Source organism: Cylas formicarius, unplaced genomic scaffold (assembly GCF_029955315.1).
Source record: "Cylas formicarius isolate icCylForm1 unplaced genomic scaffold, icCylForm1.1 PGA_scaffold_7__23_contigs__length_41026272, whole genome shotgun sequence".
Classification (NCBI taxonomy): domain Eukaryota; kingdom Metazoa; phylum Arthropoda; class Insecta; order Coleoptera; family Brentidae; genus Cylas; species Cylas formicarius.
In genome coordinates this window covers 10,087,146-10,109,260 of record NW_026844352.1, presented here as the reverse complement: position 1 = coordinate 10,109,260, position 22,115 = coordinate 10,087,146, and the positions used below count along the sequence as shown (strand labels likewise).

The 22,115-nt window shown below is 34.8% G+C and overlaps 1 protein-coding gene across 1 annotated transcript in view; it reads right to left on the bottom strand.

Annotated features, from left to right (window-relative positions):
• Positions 1-22,115, bottom strand: part of LOC132704423 (protein O-mannosyl-transferase TMTC2) — a 420,838-nt gene that overhangs the window by 57,930 nt on the left and 340,793 nt on the right. Inside the window, exons 7-8 of the mRNA XM_060674416.1 lie at positions 9,571-9,711; positions 1,644-1,728 (exon numbers count right to left, since the gene is read on the bottom strand). Coding sequence (XP_060530399.1) covers positions 1,644-1,728; positions 9,571-9,711 — 226 coding nt within the window. The remainder of the gene's footprint in view (positions 1-1,643; positions 1,729-9,570; positions 9,712-22,115) is intronic.

Below are 22,115 nucleotides of genomic sequence, written 5' to 3'. Positions count from 1 at the left end.
TCATAAAGAGCAGAGTATCTGAGGATCTATTATCCGTGTACCCAGACCGCGATCCACAAAAGATTGAATTGTTAATAGAGCGCACTCGGCAGGAATTGACTTAAGCCCTCTCTTGGAATAAGATACAGTGTACTGAAGAGCGAGCTAAGTAATTGCTGAGTAAAGTTGTGTTTAGAGAACAAGAATATTCATCTTATAAGTAAAGTTCAGAATGCAGGGTCCGGTATAAAAATGGCAAGGACCCAACACAACCAGGAACAAAGTCTCAAATTCGAACACCTTTTAATCAATCATTATATGTCATAGACCCTAAAGAAGTTGGAGTGAAGAGTTTGCTTTAGTCAGTACGAGGAAAAATTGGTTGACGTGGGATACAAATTTCACAAAATTCACTTCAATAGGATCTTACTTTATGGCAAGTAAGAACTACGATATTGATACCTACATACGTTTTCCTCGTTCGACTACTGTTAGCATATCCAGTGGCAGGTCGAATCTACAGCTTTTAATTAACAAAGAAAGAACTTTTCTTAAAAAATTTAGAAATTGCGACAGATATTTATTTACATAGGATAAGAAATTACTGACAAATGTTATATAGTAAAAATTATTGGGTCAAAAAGAAATAATCGTGCCTTTAATTATGCTTGATTTTCCAATCAATGCTTTGTAATTCTCAGTAGCCCTTATCGCAAACGCGGCAAATCGTACTTAATTAGGTTGTTTGTAACTAAGTTAACCACAAAGATAATTAACACGACTGCGCAACTGAACCACCTTGATAAGATGACAGGACTGCTATTGACCGTTCGTTTGCAAACACATTAATGCCCTAATGCGGCCGACTGATTCGATGTTTTGTTAGTATGTACCGAGTGTTATTTTAATAACCGTGCATTTCCATAAGAGCGCAACAATATTTTTGACTCGCAGTTTAGTTGCTCTCTGGAACATTAATAACAGTGTTTAAATCAGATACAGTATATGGAGCCAGAAGTCCTTCAATGCGGTAAGCGCCAGATTTTTTTTTCATTCGGTGCCATTCTGGGAACAATTCTAGTTATTTTTGTGTCGCCAATCTTGCTCAACGTATTTTATAAACTATTTTAATGTCGTTTGATATTTGTTTGACCATTTGCTACGTGGTCAATACTGACATTTCGAACTTTCATGGTCTCAAAACGTTCTAAACACGACATTTCGGCTAGAAAATAGAGTGGGGACGTCGGGGAAAAAGTTCGAAACGCCAGTATTGAACAGAATCAATCTTTGTCTACCTTTAGAGTAATTGGCTATGTACACAAAATATTTACCTATGAAATTGCTATACGACTTGCGAGATTAATATTTTACAATAACGGAAAGTGTGTTTAATTTGCTTCAGCGGCGTCCATATGCCATCATAAAAATTCTTCCCGCAAATATCCATCATTTAAAAAAAGGATTCCAAGTTTTAACTACTAAATTTCAAAATCGGAAACACCTTTTTTAGAATTAGAGGATCATGCAATGACGAAATATTTTTGGAGGTGGCCTGAAATAGGAAACCTGGTCTGACTATGACTATACAAAATATCTGCATACATTTGGGATATTGCTTTTGGGAAGTTGCTTTAAGCTTAATTGAAAATCTTATCGCTTACCGTAATGATGATAGACGCTGGCGTCCTTCGGCGCTAATCTTTGCGCCTTCCTGAACCATTGTTCGGCCTCCGATGCTCTGCTTACCTGGAATAAATTAAACGGGCGTATTTTAGAGCGTTTCGTATATTCTTTATCGTTCCGTTACAGGAATCTTCCCTTAATTATGCACGGTTTGATTTAATAAAACGGTAATCAACTCGAATTAAAATTTCAATTCAAACAATTGGAACATTAATGACGTTTCCGTATAGCAGGGTTGCCGGACGCAGCGCACAATATTTTTGGAAATTTCACTATTTCTAAAACACGATGAAACAAGCAAAGACAAAGAGCTATGATGTGCCCAATTAGATCAATAAATATTACTAAATACCAGTTAAATTACCACTAATTACCACCGCCGTAAGCATTGCAATGATTTTGCTTCTATTAAATAAATAACGAGACTTAAGTAATAACCCAATAAGGTAAATAACATCAACAAGGGGAACAATAATACTATAGTTCAATTATACTAAAAATAACTGCAATTGAAACAAAACATTTTTTTTTGCAATATATTGTTAAATAAACAAAAAATTCATAAAATTATAAATTCTAGATGATATTCAGGATAGGACACAATGTGTATTTTAAAATATCCATCCACATATGCCAAAACTATTTCTAATTCAAAATCATTTTTCAGTTTTAATAATATAGTTAAAAAAAACAAGCAGATTTTAGGTAGGTTCATGAGTGGGACAGTTGAAGGACATGCGGTAGAACACAAAGTAACTAACAATAGAAATATAACTTCTTAAAATATATTTATTTATTATTAGATAAACACATCACAAATTGGGTAATAAATGTTTAAGTTCCTATAAGGAACCTTTCAGAACTTTATTGTTTTAAATTGAGTCTAACCAGACCTTTTGTACTCAATTAAAGGGTCCATACAAAAAATACTATTTATTTACTTTAGCCATGTAACTGCTTTCATCCTATAGTACAGATAGTTTGGCATTCCTACAGAACCTAAGATGCGGAAAATTCTCGAAGTATCCTCAAAATTAGACGTGTTTTGAACGACTTATACCGCCAAATTTCCATTAACTACCTTCGAAATGTACTTAATATTACCACTAGAATTCCACTACTGACCACTGATTACAACCATACTTCCGCTAATTATCAATTACAACACACTTTCCTTAAAATTGTGTAATTGTGTAATGAATGCGTAACCCTCCTAATCTTGGAATTATAGTGTAAAGTGTAATTGTATTTTGAATATTTAAACGTGTATTCAAAATACTCGAAAAAGATCGCTTGGTTTCTTTCAGCACGTCCTTAATGTATTACTTAATCCAAAAGTTCTGAAACATTTTATAAACAGCCGGGAGGAAGCTAGTATTTACTAAAAAGTTCATTTGAGTTGAAACGACCAGTTTGTACCCAATTCAGCGATTCATAGGAGTTACTTGAGCCATGGCACCTTTTTGCCATTAAACCTACCGCACTGCTACCACACTTCCTATGTGATACCACCAAATTTTCCATTAATTACCTTAAATTTACTTAACACTATAATTCCACTAATGACCGCTGATTATCACTATACTTCCGCTAATTTTCACTAATTATCACTGGCTTTTCTCTAGATTGCCACCAATTATTACCACGACTGTGTACGACAATTACTTATAATTATAAAGGCATTATTATTTGTTATATTTAAATTACCCAGAAAATTCTTAATGTATAACTTAATCCAAAAGTTTTGAAACTTGGAAGTTGTTTTTATAAAGAGTCGGAAGAATGCAAATATTAACTAAAGACTCTATTTTTAATCGTTCCAGGAAAAAAGATAGTTCGCCAAGTCTCGCAAATCTCGAAGGAGAGCCGTTCCTTCTCTTCTTTTTATTCCTCCTTAAGGAATTATACTGTGATAGTGCGTCACTCTAAACGGATTTCTTTCGTTCATGAATATTCAATGCGCGAACCGAGAGAGACCGGCAAGCACGGGGGGACGCGGGCGCACATCCCCGGGCATTTAGTAAAATTTTATAAGCTTAATATTCATTAAATGGTAAATAAGCAAATTTGAAATTTCCATGCAAATATCGGACTACGCTTCTTAACTTAATTTTATCTAATCGCACGTCAACTTCCTGCACTGGTCGAAACTGACCTTTGGTATTTAAAATTTTTCAAAATTTTGTGAAGTTGTATAGTTATTTAATATCACACAGCTTCTTACGTCGATACGAATGCACATATTTAGAAACGGGAACATTGATACAAATAACCTTAGTCATCAATCAGAACAAGAGTACAACACACAAGACTAACTGTATTAAGAAAAAATTGTTTTGCATATATGAAAATTATTTCGAAGGCAACGAAAGCAACTCATATTGAATTAACAACCTGTTTTATTACATTTATTTTATTACTTTGTTATTATAATCTTATTATTATATTACAATATAATATTAAATTTATTTATTAGTTTAACTTAACATATAATTAAGCTGTAATCATTGCCATATCTGGGAATTTCAAATTATTCAATGATATGACATTCGCTAGTGGTCAATTATAAAGTTTTACTATCGTGGATCGCTTTTTCTGTTAATGTTCATATAGGACGTGTCCCATATTTCCTACTAAATTTTGATTGTTATTGTAGTAAGAATGTTTTAACAAATTAAATACATAATAAAATGTGTGTTAGCAAATCCTTCAGAGGTCTGGAAAAGCTGCGGAGAGTGATTGAGGAGAGGAAGGTCACGTGGTGTCCCGGGTCACACCGGTATCCGGGGAATGAGGCAGCGGACGCCTTAGCCAGTGAGGGCTGCTCGCATAGGCATATAGGGCCAGAGCCCCGCTTGGGGATCGCCTCGTGTATGAAGCGGGGAGCTCTCGAAGCCTGGGCGAGGGACCGGGCTGCGGGGGGCTGGATAGTTTCTCCGGGAATGAGGCAGGCGAGGCTTATGATGGATGGGCCCTCCCTCCCTCGAACCAGGGAGCTGCCTTAGACTGACCAGAAGGGAGTGTAGAGCACTAACAGGACACAGGACACAGGACATTGCAGGCTTAGGAGGCATCTTTGCTTGCTAGGCATTGTAGACGACCCGGAGTGTAGGTGGTGCATGGAAGGGGAGGAGACCCCGTATCATCTGCACACCGAGTGCCCTGCCTTGACATGGGCAAGATTGGGAGTCTTCGGAACGGCCCTGATCGATCCGGACTCAGTGCACAATATTCGGCTAAAGGAGTTGCTGACCTTCTATAGGCATTCTGGACGCCCTCTAGAGCGGCCTGGGAACACAACGGGCCCATCTGGTGGCCTAAGTGCTTGGACGCCCGCGAGGGCGCCCCCCTTTAATACCAATACCAATACCAAAGCTGCGATGCACACAGGAAGTTATTCATATTTTGAATATTATAAGATGGCATTAAAACAGTCGGTTGTTTGTCGTATTCTTACATTACTTTAATAGGTTTTTCTATGAATTTGATTTATTTTAACGGTGTCCGATATGCAAAAGGGATAGGTTTTAAGGATAGTATGCAACACGTTTGATAATCTTTTCAAGTCTGCTCGTGACTCAAATGCCGTTTACTACACTTGTTGGATATCATTTCATTTTGTAATGTAAAACTACAAACTTACAATGGGGGTTCACTAAATATATAAGCAAATGTGAAGCTGTAAAAAATATTGCGTTACGAGGCATTACAATATTGATGTATAACATTACTAATGAAATCTAAATTAATCAGCGATTTATGGGTTGATTTAACAAAACAATTTTTCTACACTCAAAAAATTGCAGGAATAATTAATTTTCAAATTTAGCTCCGAATTATTAGAAGTGTTTTGGTTTAATAAAACGTTTTTGCATTGCAAATATATAATTGGAAAAGTGAGAAAGATTGATTATTAATGTTATTATGTTATTATAAAATTAAAAAAATAGAGGTCATTATAGAATAGATTGATTCGCCTCTACCTGTAAACCCATTGTGTTTAATTTGGGACTGTGAATCGAATGAGGGTTTTGTTTGGAGTTCCGACTGCCATTTGCCACTCAGATAATGAATTGTGTATATCAAAGTTACGTATACGGGAGAGCTAAATGGAAGCCGTATTAAGTTCGGTTACTCCTTTGTTTCGCAACTAGGGGTATGTATTGTTAATTTTAGATATTACTTAAGGATCGCTTTGAATAATTTTCGGCTTCAATAAATTCGAGCACTTCAAAGATGCCTCAGATTTAGACGGGTCTATGAAATTAACTTACTCTCCTGTTTTGGGGGCTCCAAATAAGAAAAAGTTTCACCTTAGACATTCTTTCAATTAGCGAGGGGGTGTGGAATGGGTATTTGATAACAATTCACTGAGACCAATTATGTATCCCGTTCTCAAATTATCCTCAAGGGTGGTATAGTTTAAATATTTTTAAAAGAGAAGTGTAGAAATACTGTTAAGCTGCAATTCAAAATTAAAAAGTTGGAGTCTAAACAGAATTTTACGTACATCTTAGTTTAAATTCGAATTCGGCTGTTTGTTTGTTTATACTCGCTGTACGATTTTAACGAGATAACTGTCGACAAAGGTTTTTGTGGAACTTATAAATGATGTAATTCTGCGGAGGTTTAGAGAACGTCGTTATCATCTAGTAAAATAGAATAGGAAACATTTTTTTTATTGTTATATTATTGACACTGTTGCCCCAGCAATGTCTTCGAGAAGCAGAAGGTTGAATTTTTTAGTTCTTAATGCATTCCTATTGTATTAATTGGGTAACATTTATAGTAGGAAGTATTATACCCATCGATTGAGATTTTTCTGGTTTTGACAAATCAGTAGAGTCATTAATAAAGTAGCCCGAGCATTTGCAAGGATGCATGAAGTTCATACTTTATTATGCAAGGAATAGATTCCCATTGTTTAACACAAGCATATTTCCAAGATGTATTCGGGCTTAAGATTGAACCCATCTGAGAATTCAATCTTTTGGGGAAAAGACTGGTAAAATTTGAGAAATGGAAAAGCATATTTTTCTTTTAATAGTAAAAATTTCTTTAATTAATGACTCGGTTAAAAATTTAAGAGTTTCGTAAAAACCTGCTGCTGGATGATAGTGGTTATGGTATCAAGCCTTACCTGATTATAAGACAAAGTCTTGTGAAACTGAAGTTCGATTTAATTAAGATCAGAATTATTTTACGCAACCTACCCTTGGAATAGCTATTGCGATGGCTAAATGTTCTAAAGTTCTAAACAAAGATATCCAATAAGAGGGAACCCAACGCTCATAAGATGCGTTTCAGATCACTGATTTGACATTTTCTTTATGAGCATTTAAACAAAAAAGCCCAATTTGGTGTGAACAAAAAAAGAATAACATAAAATAAACATTTCTAACAAAAATCATGTAGATATTAAAATAAAAAAGTGAGATTGCCTCCTTCACTTCATTAACTATGCTGAGTTTCACAATTTGGAGTTCCACGATTTTTCAAATTTTATAAAAATCAATAAGCTTTTTATAAAACTTCTGGATTCCTCCTGCGTTGGTTTTTGTAGAGTCGAACTAGCTAACATTTCGCCAATCATTCTGTTGACTTCTTCAGTAACTAACCAAAACTAGCCAAACCTTGTCACCTTAATTGAAAAATGCTTGTCTGTAACATATTTTTCTTCTAACGGCCAAATTTTTGAACAAACGTCGGGAATAGCTATGGGTTCTAGACTATCACGAGACATCGCCAATATATTTATGGAAGCCGTTGAGAAGAAGGCTCTCGACACCTTCCATCAAAAACCAAAATTATGTCGATGATACTTTTCTTACTTAGCCTCATGGTCAGGAATCCCTTGTAGATTTTCTTAGACATTTAAACTCTATACATCCTAACATACGTTTTACCACTGAAATACAAACTAATAATAAACCTCCCATTCTTAGATATACTTATCAATAGAAAATCAGACCTAACATTGGGTCACTGTGTTTACAGAAAACTACGCACACAGACCGATACCTTAATACATTGTCCCATCACCATCCGGCCCAAAAATCATCGGTTATCAACTCCCTTGTTTACAGAGCCGTAGAATTATCTCAGCTCGAGTCATTGAACCCACAATTAAAACAACCTCTGCTCTTCTCTCCAATAATTTCTACATTAAAGATATTAAGCGTTCCATTACAAAATACACTTCACCACAATCTTCCAATAGCAAAGTAATCTAACACTGTCGTCCTTCCCTATATTCAAAACATATCACAAGTTCTAAAGAAATATAACGTCAAAACCAGATTTACCACTTGGGCAGAAATATTTCAACATCTTCGATCCGTCAAAGACAAAATTCCACTTGAGATGCCAGAAGTTTATAGCATTCCATGCATATGCAGCAAAGAATACATTGGAGAGGCAGGAGGAAAAATATCAACTAGGCTCAAAAAACACGAAAGAGCCTTGAGACTAAGACACATAAACTCAGCAGTTGCCGAACACAATCACGAAACCGGACATAAAGTTTTATTCGATGAAACTACAATTCTTGCATGTGATCCATTCTTCTACAATCGAAAAATCCAACAATTCTAACAGCGACCACAGGTCTCTACCTGCCACAATATGCCCCTCATTTAGCTCCGCCCCCTCAAACAATATAAAAGCAGGTACAGAGTAAAATACGAACCAGTTTTAGTCAAGCTCTGAAGAAACCAACAGAGTGATTGGCGAAAGGTTAGCTAGTTTGACTCAACAAAAACCGACGCAGGAGGAATCCAGAAGTTTTGTAAAAAATATTACAGCAGCCTGTGGAAGTTCCTTTGAAAAATTAATTTAAATTAATTATTAACCAAAATAATCCATTATCGCATTTGTCAAGTAAAAAGCCCGAACTTCGCATAATACTGAATTTTGAAATGGGGAGTTTTCTCCCCAGCGGTTGCGGAAATACTTCAAAAAATCATCCAGACTGTTCAACACGTGAATAGGCTTGCCCCGTATAAGTAGTCAGATATGGATATTCGAATTGTAACAAGAAACAGTATGAACCTGAACAAAATTGTGTTTGGTTCGATAATGTGGAAATATAGATAGAAATACATAGACAGAAGGCCGTGTAATGGTAACAGCAGTGCACTAGATAAGAAGAAAAAACAAATACAGTTTAGGAGCGTGTTCTGAACACAATTATTCATTCTCATATTTTATAGAATCTATGGAAAGAAAATATCAGTAAATATATGCTCGTCGAAAATTAATAACACATGAAAATTTGGAAGGACTCGATCCAAGCACTGATAATGCAATGTTTTCTGGGAACACCCGTACTGTGGTTTAGAATTATAAGGAAAAATAATTTTAGATGAATTTTCAGCTGCGTCCAAATGGGTGAACGAGACAGAGAATCAAATCAAATAACTTCTTGCTGCACAAACACGAACAAGTCACCAATGAAAATTGCCAGTAGTATAATATAGAATTAGAAAGATTAACGCGAAGTAATAAACAATTGTTACTAATTCGAAAAATATCTTAAGATAACGCGATAAACGCCGCCTCCTTGCGTGATCATCCTATTATAGACCGGAAATAGATGGGACGTCTTAATTTAGGTCGCCCGGATCGATCTATCCGGAACTCTTATGATGTAGTATTTTCTCCATTCCGATAGCTCAATCAATCCTCATATAAGTAACAATAAGGATGATTTATCACGTGGAGCGATCAGGTTGCAAAAAGAGCAGAGTCTCTATATTTTTCACGAGGGAAATGGGAAAATTATGGTAAACAAAAACGGACAGATCGAACGTCATTCTTTTCAGTTATTGTTTGTTTCATTATCTCGAACTAGGATGGACTGCACCAATATTCGTTGCTTTTTTCTGTATACCATATATGACTTACGTTTTTGGCAAGCAATTTTCCGTAAGTAATATGAGCGGGCACGTGATCCGGTTGAGCGTCCAGGGCCGCCCGGTACCACCTTTCAGCTTCCTCGTCCTGTTGCATTCTTGCCAACGTCTCCCCCAGTATATTGAAGACTGTCTGGAATAAAATTGCGGAGATTTCTATTAAACGTTGAAATTATTTTAATTCACTATAAAAATAAAACAACTTATACTTCATATTAATGAATTTTTTTTGAATTTTGATGGATGTGGGCAGAGTCGTTACAGCTATTGATTTGGGCTTCGATTGATTGCCTTTATTTTTAATTAGATCTTGGCATATATCTTCAGCCGTTATCAAGGAAATAATGAAACTACGAGCTTATGAATTTCATACCAAACAATAAACCATCTTTCAAGAACGAGAATAAAGAACATTTTATAAACCAAAAAAATAAAATTGCTAATAAAAATTTAAACACAAGTTTAGTTTTAAGCCATTTTAATTCAAATATATATAATTTTTTAATATAATTTTATCTAGTTTTATCAGCAGAGGTTACGAATTGATAGTACCACGGAAGACAGATAGAATGTATAACCAAATTTCTTTTGTACTTTAAAATTTAATAAACGTAAATTTGAATATAGCTTTTTTTTTTATAAAAATTAGAAACCATCCTTCGGCACACCTAAACTTTTTAAGACCTTAATTTTCAAATTGAATTTTAATTTGATGGCACAAAAATTTTGTAACAAGGGGAAGCAAATAGGATAAATTGTGTTTTCTAAAAATGTAGCTTAACGTTGCGTTTTTTTCTTATAATCAGAAAGGATTTCAGCAATTAGTTCTAATCATAGACTAAATATTCAAGGTGACACCAATTGTTTACGCTGGAAGGCGCCCAAACATTATCAGGGTCTATAATTGTTCCACAATCTCTGCGGGAAACTTCAAAACTCTGTTGTCACATTTGTATTGATATAACGAGCTAGAATTTTATAGGTAACATATAAATTATATAAATCAAAACATTCTTTTTACTGAATTTACTAGTATTAGTCCAGTGTTGATTCGAAATTCAAAGAACTAGTGCGGTTTGCAATTATCAGAAATAAAATATTTGCAAAATGTGATTACACAGTTCAATATTTTCAATAGTTTGGAGTTTAGACGTTAATTCTATACTCAATATTGTGAACTAAGTCGCGCTGCCCGGGAGCAAGCGAAAGACAAGTATGTTTTTCTAAAATATTCGTTGTGACTTTTTTTTTGGGTGAATTAATTAACAACAGGGTGCGACAATGCCAAGTGTGCAAAAAAATAGACGCTTTGACTGTTCACAAGTAAGTTTTAGATATATGTAATAGATCCATTGTGATAACTTTAGATTACAGTGAGGTAAAAACACCCCTTTTTTAACTGCAACGGAAAATGTTTTTAGTTGTTTTAGATTTCCAGCCAATAATAAGAGAAACAATTAATGGTTTTCCCTTCTTGATTGCGGTAAAAATCATTGCCTGCCAAAGCTAAATATCTCAATATGCCAATCCATTACCTCACCATGTTGCATCAGAGATGAGCAAATCGACCAGTAGGCAAGTGGTATTTATTAATATACTTGGATATAAACATAGTCTTTATAATTAAGGATCTTGTCACAGGCTAATAATTTCTATACTTTACAGCTCACAGTCAAAAATTTGTGGACGTCCTATCAGAGATAATCGGTGAGTTTTTAACATTTGTTTTTAAAAAAAACAAAACTCATGTAAATTCAACAAAATATTATTATAAATTTTTAGGCATCAAGAAATAAACTCTGATGAAATCGTTGTTTCGCCAGTGGAAACTGGCGAAGTTCACAATCCAGCAACTGCAAGGTAATGAAAAATTAAGTTTGCTGAGAAATTCTTATAAATAACATATTTCAGGTTTCTGAGCAGCAAATATCTAGAGGAGATAGATATATTTTAACTGGATAAAACCTCAATTTCCTGAAGTTCATAAACTGTGACTCTAGAAGCTGAGAAGGAATAAACTAGCAATAATGGTTCTAAACATCATATTTACAAAAAAGAATGCCTATGTAGGTGATAGGTGATAACCCATGAAAAACGCAGTTTATGTTTGACAGTACCTAAAAAATTCATAGAGATAGTGCAATTTTAATTAAATTATCACTATTATTAGAAACTGATATATCTGCACCTTTACTTCAAAAGCAGAAAACTTATAGCAAACTCGTAAAACCTTGTCAATCTGAGACATGTAACATACTTATAATATTTTCATAAAACCACAAATATTTGTCATAAAAAAGTCAACAGCTTCCTATCAATTTTCATGTACACAACCGTTAGACATTTGCCCGCAGGTTTATTTAATTATTTTGGAGATAATTTTAAATATTGAGTGAAATTAATATTATTGAATTATTTAAAAAAAAATACCAAAAGTAGTTTGTTCAGAAGTAAGTAAACTTGTGATTACGTGAAGCTGGTAAACAATGATTCAGAATAAATATTAAGAGATTGTAGAACTTCCATGGTGTTTATTTTGTGTTTACACAACATTTTGAGCAGATATATCACTACTTGTTATCAAGTGCAGTCTGCAGCAAGAGAATGTCGAACTTCCATTGTCATTATTATTGTTTATACAACAAATACAACTTGAATTTGTTATGAAGTTGAATTGTTTAGTAATTACAATATGTAGTTTGCCAAAATAGTTGTATTTATATGGGTGGTGGGTCTCTCTAAAGAAGTGATTGGTGGAGTGTATCTTACATTGTGTTCTATTTAAAATAGGAAAGTTCTAACTGTTTTTTTGAAATTTTTTTGTAGTTTCTGAAATAACAGTAACAGTAAATTCACACCGCATCCGTTCAACTTTTAATTCACTAAAACAACGTTGACTTCGCGCACAGGCAGCGAAGTTCGTCGAAATCGATGGCTCCACGAAATCCCAACCCCAAATGGTAATTGTCGATAAGGCCCCGTTTCATTTCGAATAACATTTCGAAACTTTTTTTTCCGCTGACAACAACGTCGACGGAATAAGCGCCGAAATCAAACACAACGAAATAATTCCCGATTTATTAGTTCCATTGTTTCGATCTGCGCCATCCGGATTTTTTTTCCCGTTTCTCTAATCCAATTTGCACTTAACATTTCAATTGCGTCTCTATCACTGTCCGATGAAAATTTCAACTCCATTGTTCCGAGATTAAAACGACGGCTGGCTCGCAATCCGGAACACGCCAGGATGTGTATGACAAATTGAGGGCTCTAGTCGATCATACGTCCACCGGAGACCGGCGATTGAAGGACGTCCGTTGGACGTTGGATCCTGGACATTTGTCTCGAGTCGACAGCTTACGTGGGTATTTGCTGCTGGAATCGTTAACGAACAACTTAGGAGAAAGCTTTCAGACCGATTCTGTTTCCACATTAAAAATTTAAATGCCATAATTTGGATATGCTACGCCCAAACATCGAATCACTCAGTGAGCGAGAAAGGCGGCCAAAACATGTTGCGGGGACTGCGGAACGACCAAATAAAAAATTTGTATAAAGGGCGTTTTCTAATTGAATCTCAATAATTAACGGTACGCTACTGATTTGTCTTAAAGTAAAATTTATTCTTATAATCTCCAATCGTTTCTAGAAAAAAATAATCTCTTGATATTTTCATTGCGATGTACGGCTTATGTTTAAAAAAATAGAAACATTTTCTCTGCATGGTCATAACAATATCGCATTTTTGAAATCTTTATAATTGCTTTTTATCATTATATTAGGCTGTTGTCGAGGCGGTTGTTTGACTGTTGTTTAACATGAATTTCTAAATTCAGTTCTTCGGGTCTTATAAATTTGGTGTTTAAAATGTCCGAGCATTGGTATTTTGAAAAAGAATTGTCGAGTTTACTAATGAGGAGTTGCCACATATTAATTTTATGTATGGTTCAACAGCGCTTTCCTAATAGAGTCATACCAGATAGACGAATATTTTCAAATGCACATAGGTGGTTGACTGAAGCAGGTACTTTGAGGGCAAATAATCATTTAAAAGAGGCCCATCGGACTGTAAGAACTTTAGAAACTGAAAAAGCAGTTTTAAAATCTATTAATGAAAATCTCGAACTTAGTACTGGAAATAATCTGAATATCTCACACGTCTTGGTCTGGAAAATATTGTATGATTTTCCATTGTACCCATGATGAAGCTAACTTTTCCATGAACGCAATGAGAAATATCCACAACAACCGTATTTGGTCCGATGAAATCCTGCATGCAGTTGTAGAATTGAAACATCAAAAACACTTTCCGGTAAATGTGTTAAATACACAAGCATTTGCAAATATTGCTGCAACTACCTTATTTAATTAGGAAAAGAATGTGGTTCGTGTTAGTGTTACAGTAAGAGAATATTTAAATCACTCTTTAATAACTGATGGGTTGGTCCCTCGACCATGGCCCCCCAAGTCCCCAGGTTTTGTTTATCGCCCCTCAGTTAACACTGTAGAGGAGCTGCAGGATCGTATATCGAAAAAGCTGAAGCGTGTATTCTTCAAGGTAGAGGACACTTTCAACAACTTATCTAGTTTCTATGTTCTACTTTATTTCAAAAAGGTTATTAGATGTTTTTTTTGAACAAAAATCGTTTATTATTTATCCAGTTGTTAGGATGTTATATTATTTCATTAAAACTTTTAAAGTAAAAAGAACAGCCTTCAAGTATTTTTTTCTCAAGGACACTAGTTTATAACTAAAAATAAGAAATGTTGTTATAGATAGATATTTTTTATTTTTCACAAAAAAAGTTCTCGATTTAGCCAGGGTAGTGGCGACCTAATTAACCACAATATTATTTGTTAATAAACAGTCAGTGGCACGGCAGCAGATTTAATCTCTTAATATTTTTTTAGTCTTCACTCAAAAATGAAAAAAAAAAAGAGGTGAGAAGGGGTTTCTATTTTTTTAAGCGAAAACCGTACATCAGATTGAAGAAAAATCAACAAATTTTCAAAAATGATTGGAGATTGAAAGAATAATTTTTATTTTAGCAGAAATCAGTGGCGTACGTACCATCAATGTCTGCCAAAATAGGCCGGTGAAATTCCATACGCCTGCCACGGTGTGTAAGACTAAACAAAGCATCTTGATACATAGTACATGTGTGCCAAATGTCATTAAAATATCTAAAGTGGTATTACAGATATTAAAAAAATATATTTTATTTTTGAAAATTTTACCACCCTTTATCTCAAAAGTTAAGACGATTAGGACATATGTTGATGTGAAGTTTTCTTTTTAAAATGGACTCAAAAATCGCCCCCCTAAGGGCTCATACCTTTACTCAGAATCTGGAATGCCTATCAAGAAATCATAAAGACAAAGTTTGTTTAGATTCACTTATAATTTTACAATATTATATTATGATATATATAGAGATTCTTGTAAATTTAAATAGAACACCCTGTATATAATGGCATTTTTCATTCCTCGGAACTTTCTAGACACATTTTATATACTGTGTGTTGCATTTAAGATCAAGAAACCCCTATACTTTTGCTCTCTAAATAAATACAGATTTGAAGTTCTGCACAGGCATACAGTTTAATGAATTGCATTTTTTAAGATACTTCAAATTTTAAAAGTGGTCTCCTGTGAATCGAAAAACAGGTTCAATTTTTGATATTTTGCTTCGCGTGCCATGGAAAGTAATAATTTGACAGTAGTGAAACCATTAATGTCAATCAGATTAAACTTTAAGTTGATTTTATTGCGTTCTATTTAGTGATCACCGAATTAAAATGCCTTTAAGATGATTGAATGACGACTTTAAATGAAAAAATCGAGTTAATCCGATTGTTTGGTGATTTTGCTCGTATTAGCATAAAAGTTGATGCAGGGTTTAACAGGATATATCCGCAATATCCCATTAAACACGGCATATTTATTTTGCTAAATTTAATCAGCTACCTACCAAAAATTATTGTTTTCTTAAAATCAAATAATTATTCCCTTGTGTTAATATTATTTATTTCACCGAAAAATTTAAATTACAACAATTACACTTTTAAATTGACCATATTGTACATATTTTTCATTCCATGGCACAGAAATTTATCAAATAAATCAACTTTTAGTAATTTTGTGAATTGGCCATAATAATGAATAAACTAAAAATATGCATTCTGTCATGAACTTTGGGATAGCTTCTAACGAGAAGCAAAATATCGAAAATTGACATTGTTTATAAATTCGTAGTAGGTAGGTAAAATTTCGATTGAGTATGTTAAAAAATATGAACCATCAACCTGTATTACTTTTTCAAAGAAACTTCCACAGGCTACAATAATACTATTTACAAATCTTCTAGATTTCTCCTGGGTCGGTTGTTGATGAACCGAACTTGCTACCGTTTCGCCAATCAACCTGTTAATTTCTTCTTCACTGAAACTGGCTCGCATTCTACTCTGTACCTACTTATATATTGTTTGAGGAGGGCGGAACGTTAATATTGGTCGGTTGTTTATAGATTTCTGTAGATTCTCGGATTTTTCGTTGCAAGAAATTTAGTTTTAGAGAATAAAATTTGATATCCTGTGTCGTGATTGCGTTTGGCATGTTCTTTGGGCCTAGTTGATATTTATGGTCCTGTTAATATTAATAATGTCAGGCATGAAAAACTAATGAAAATCCTACAAAAACTGAACATCGACTATCACGACATGCAGATTATATTAAAGCTGTATTGGGGTCAAGCCGCTAAGGTCAGATTAGATAACGCTCTCTCCGAAGAGGTCCAATGCTATTCAATATATACTCGGAGAATATTTTTACAGAAGTATTGGAAGACGAATCCGCTGGGATAGACGGGAAACAATTGAACAAGTAAGACACTACAAAGAACTTGGCACCATAATTAATGAAGACGTTCAACATAAACAGGAAATCCTGGCACGCATTGAACAGATAAGAAAAATCTTCATAAAAATAAAAAAAATTGAGCTATGTATTTCCCGTGTTGCTTTATGGCTTGGAAGGCTGGACGCTGAATAGAGAACCAACAAGGCGGTTGGAAGCTTTTGAATTGTGGACTTATAGACGCATGCTGAGAGTCTTGCGAATAAGTAGAACTACAAACGAGGAAGATTAATAATAACTACAAGAAGAAGATTAATAATAACTAAAAATTGTACAGGAATTAATACCTAAAACATTTAGTCCTTTTAAATATTTCCCAACGTGAGTGCTGAGAAACGTCTAGCCTGTCGGTGAATTTGGCTCCCGAATTTTTACAAAGGGTGCCTTCGCAGATTTGCAAATGTAAATTATTTAAAATTTACTTTGGTTAATGTTGGTTAGTTTTAGTTAGTTTCTGTTACTTTTGGTTTTGATGTGTCTGCGAAAGATAAATGTTGATTATACTTCAGAAGGCAAACTCACCGGTTTACTAGACATTACTGAGTGCTCAGAAGATGAAACTGTGCTTTAAAAAGTATCGCGAAATAAAAAATTAAGTTCTTCCTGTCAAATAAATAAATAGTTTTGCAATATGTAGTAGTTAAGTGTCACACATGCTGTTGTTGTTTCAATTGATTCCAGAATAAGTACCTACCTTTCTGTGTTTTCGACCCCCAATAGCTAGGGATTCGAAAGCATAATGACTAAAATCTTCAGATATTACGGCTAATTTTTTGTATTATTCTCAATTATCAAATTTAATATTATCCGGACTATTTTACCATTTTACTATTTATTTATTTATATTTTCTTAATGTACTGTTATTATGCAAAATCACGAATTACGCATAGTTCGTAAAATGTTCAGTTACAATGCATACTTGATGTGTTCGGATATTAGCGGTAACATATGTCAAGAAACGTCCCCTAACGGAGCCACAGGCACGAAAATGCTTTTTTATTAATATTTCCGAAACAGATTGAGAGAAAGTTTTGAAATGTTAGCATTTTAGTACTTTTCGCATGCTCAATCTGAACTGGTTGACTTTTACTGTTTATTTTTTAATATCGATACGTTGTTATGAGAAAAATGCACACTTTATTTATAGTCTTCGAGAAAAATGGATTTCAAAAATTCTATATTTAGACATGCCCTTCTCATTTATTCATCAAATATTCAAAAGGAAGATTTGAAACCGGATTGATGGGTTTGTTATTTAAAAAGTCACATTACATAACGTACTTATTTAAGATGCTATTTTTTGACAAGTTTAAATAATTATTTTATCACTCTGCCAATCCAATGCTAACGCGACTTGAAAGGAGGTATTTATTTACCTTGGGTACTTTAGCAAGTTACTTAAATATTACTTTTCGTGAGTTTTATCTCTCTGCGCCGCGTAATCCCACTAACCGAAATCTTTCCGTTGATTTAATTTAGTAAACGTCCGTGATTAAAATGGAAGCTGGCAAAAATCGAGAGCTTAAAACACGTCAGCTTGAAAACTTCGGTGTTCAATTTTTATCGCAACGACTGCGACGAGAGTTCCCCGATTGAACCGTTTCATTGTCGTGAAGGCCCGCGCGTAGAGTGCAGAAACAATTTATTTCTTTTTCGAAAAATCGACGAAGATCTTAGAGGCGAGTACAATTTGGCGTTAATGAATATCGAGGAAAGTTTTGTCAGGGGACTTTCCAAATTAAGAGCCCGATTTGTACTTGTTTCGCGCTTTGCACAATTTGTCGTCGATTATCTGTTTTTTTTTACTTAGTCGTCGGACCGTAGTCCAGAACTCAATCGTCACAAAATAATAACGAAGTTAAGTTTAATTGGACAACGAAAGATTTGCATCAGGTTTTCGCTTTGATTTATTCCTATTGTGACTATTGTTCGAAGCGTGCTCACAGATGCAGCCTGTCGAGAAGGCTGCTACTATATTTCTGGTCTTGGCAACACCGAGTGGTTTTAGATGCAATCTGGTATTTCCACTGAAAAATTAAATATTTTTCAGCATAAATGTTCTCAGATTGTTTTGATCTGTAACCAGGTAGCTAAAAAAATTGTGCTACTAAAAATGGGATTAACCAGTGAACATTTTCGAGACATTTTTTTTAATAAATTTCGAAGCGGATTATCAAGAAAACTTTTTATAAGGCGATCAAGCCATTCTGCGTTCGCTCCACAATGAATTTCGTAAAAGGAGTTCAAAATCAGTTGTTGCGCCACGAAACATCGATGCTGTGCGTGAACTGTTTTACCCCTCAATGTCAGGGTCGTGGAAAAAAAGCATTAATTAAGTACATTTGACATTTGTCAGTGAGGCAAGGTAATCAATGCCTAGGGTAGCTCACTAATTAACCAGAAAAAAAGTAAAACATTACTAAATATAAAGTACGCTCAAGTTGGAAGGCGGTGGACAACAATTCGGTCGGTCCCGGAAGGTGACTCAAAAAAAGAAATATTTTTGACACAACTTTCCCACCCGAAGGAAATAAACAAATGAATGAAGAAAAATAATTTATTTTCTACAAATTCCTGCTTGTGCAAGGGTTACAAATGTAAATAGTATAAATTGAGCAAAAAGTAAATAAAGGAAATTACCTGGAGGTAGGTGTGAGTGCATCAAATCTCACCTTCAAGTTTTGGTGGCGCAAGAGAACGGTGTTCGAAGTGTTTTCGGAGCGCGAGCATTGAAGAAGTCAAGTGAGATCTTGGCGAAATGCCTGCAGGATTCCAAAACAGTTACAGTTGAGGTAATTGAACGAAGCGACATAATGAAACAAACGGATAAACACTTAGTATACAATTGTTAATCATGGTTGGCAAAAGTTGCGCTAACGGGGGTAGCGAAAAAACAATAGATATAAATAATGACAAAAAAGCATAAAAACTCTAGCGAAGCTGGTATTCCGATGAAAGAAGAGAGCACGATGAAAGGTTAGCGGAAAAACGGAACAAGGGGAAAAAACCTTAAAATAAAATCGGCATAAATTGAGAAGCACGGATTAGGTGGCATAATGCCTCCAAAAACTAACTTACCTAGATTCCAGTGTTTTCTAAAAATGCGGGGCAATGACAATTCTTTTTCAAAATCCCTCGTTGAGGGAGATTCACATTCCAAACTCCAAGTAGATCCAACATTATAGCACTACCGAGCTGCCACCTCCCCAAATTTTACTAGATAGAGTGCAAAAGCTTGGCGGTCAGACACCACTCTTGCCAACCTAATCGATGGTACGCTACCAGTAGATCGTACAACCGAACTCTATCTACGGTGCTGACCGTATAGTCCGTGCGAAGGAATCGAAGTTGCGTCAACGAGATCGACCTATCCGAACGCTATCTATGGTGGCGACCGGACGGCCAGTCCCAGAGAATCGAGGAAGAATAGACTCTATTATGATCCAAAGAGGAATACCGGCGCAATGAAAAGCAAATGTGGTCCCCAGTGTGACGGATTTTAATTGTTACGGCTCCCTCTAATGCGCAACCAATACTCTATTTTTGCATTAGTATCTCTCAGTAAAACCAGTTTCACATAAGAGAAAACCGAGCGAACAAGTGGCCAGTCACACCACCGTTGCAGCGTAAAATATTTATGGTTAGTACAAGTCTGAAACTAAGGAACCCGAGTCTACAAAACAAGGGGTGGTTGTACAGTGTGTTAAAATCGCAAAATCGAGATCAACCTAATAAACAAGAAGTTTTGAGTGTTAAGAAACCCTTCCCAAACAGCAAAAAGTGAAGGGAATGAACAGCACATTTAATTCTATACGGTTATTATGACAAGAAAATTATTAGTAGATCCAAACAAAATCAACCCGTAACTTCCCAAATGTGGCAGTACATTTTATTCTAAAAATGCTGAAGTTTACAATTGAAATATGAAACCGTCACAACTGATAATTCAAGATCGTCATGCGTCATATCGTAAGATTGAAGATCCCTTGAGCATTAGTATGCCAAGCATCAATAAGATGATTTGTCCGTAAAAAGATTTGTTCGCTTTGGATTGCGTGTAATTTGACAAAAGCTCAAAAAAAGGCTAGTGTCGATTGTCGCAAAGAAATGTTCAAAAAATATTATCGTGGTGCTTCAAAAGGGGTCTATCAGCACAGGTGACGAATCATGGATCAGCTATCGGCCGTATGGGTCTTCCAAGACGAACAAAATCCAACAAAAGTTGTTCACGGTAGAAACACATCGAAGCAAATGATGGCCTGTTTCTTCGGTATTACAGGTCACATGGCTACAGTGGCGTTAGAGCTACGTAAAACGGTAAATTCTGAATAGTACACAACCATCTGAAAATCTGAAAAATTCGTCAAAATAAGCAAACGAGGCGAATCATACTTCATCACGACAATACGATGTCTCACGGATCAAGTAAAACAAAGTAATTTTTGACCACCCAAAACATCGAATTGACGGGCCATCCGCCGTACAGCCCTGATTTGGCACCTAATGATTTCTTTTTATTCCTGCACATAAAAAAGTGACCTGGTCATTGATTTTCTCGAATAAACGGTTGATGCGTTCAAAACACTGGTTTGAATAGTGGAAAAACTGCTTCAAAGTTTGGTTCCAATGCATGCAAAAGTGCATCAATCTTCATGGAGAATCTTTTGAAAAATAATAAAATCAATTTCCAACGTAAATATTTGTTTTTTCAATATTAGACCAGAAATATAAGTTGCAGCCCTCGTATTAGAGCGAGCACCCCTTCTAGTAGGTGTAGTAACGATATGCGATATTTTTACAAACAATGCCACCAAAAATGAATCGAAAAATCGTTTAAATTATTCTATTTTGTTTTTATTCGTTTATTCTAAATCGTTTAAAATATTCTGGGCATATTGTAAACAAAAAATTATAATAAGATATCTGTATTCTCCTGAATTTGAGTGTCATCGATTCTCGGAATTAAATGGACTGCCATGTTCCTATAAATTGTTTAATTCCAGAGGTCCTCGCGTTTTAATATTTAACCTCTCTCTTCAGTAAGACTTTGCTTAAAATATATTTACAGATTCCTTAAAAATTTTAGAGAGTTAACTTAAGAGAAGATCCGGCAAATGGTACTTTTAAAAATCATAATAATAAATACGTTTACTTGCACAAATGCTGGAGAAAAATTAGAGACGGTATTATTAGCAGATAATTAAATTGAATCCACCGGCAGGAATGAGGAACACGCGGCCAGTCAAACTTTTTTATGCGGCTCGCCAAACATTTCTGAAGTTGAATTGATTTTATTTGAATTTCTCTTATATTATAATATACAAGACAATTTTGGCGTTCAGATAGGGAAAGAATTTTTTTGTAATTACTTTGTGAGATAGAATTGATAATTGTAGTTTCCTTCGTTTTCGGATATTTAATATTCTATTCTATTCTTGGCAGCACTATCTAAACACATTCTATAATCGGACATATTGTGACATAAGCATTTTGCAAAGGTTACAACTCAAAGGTCAGAGTACTTATGTTTTTAGATTATTCAAAAGGGTGTGACGTTAATTCGCACGAGCTGTAATGTGTAATGCTCGGCTATTTTGGATTTTGAGTTGAGGCTCTCAGA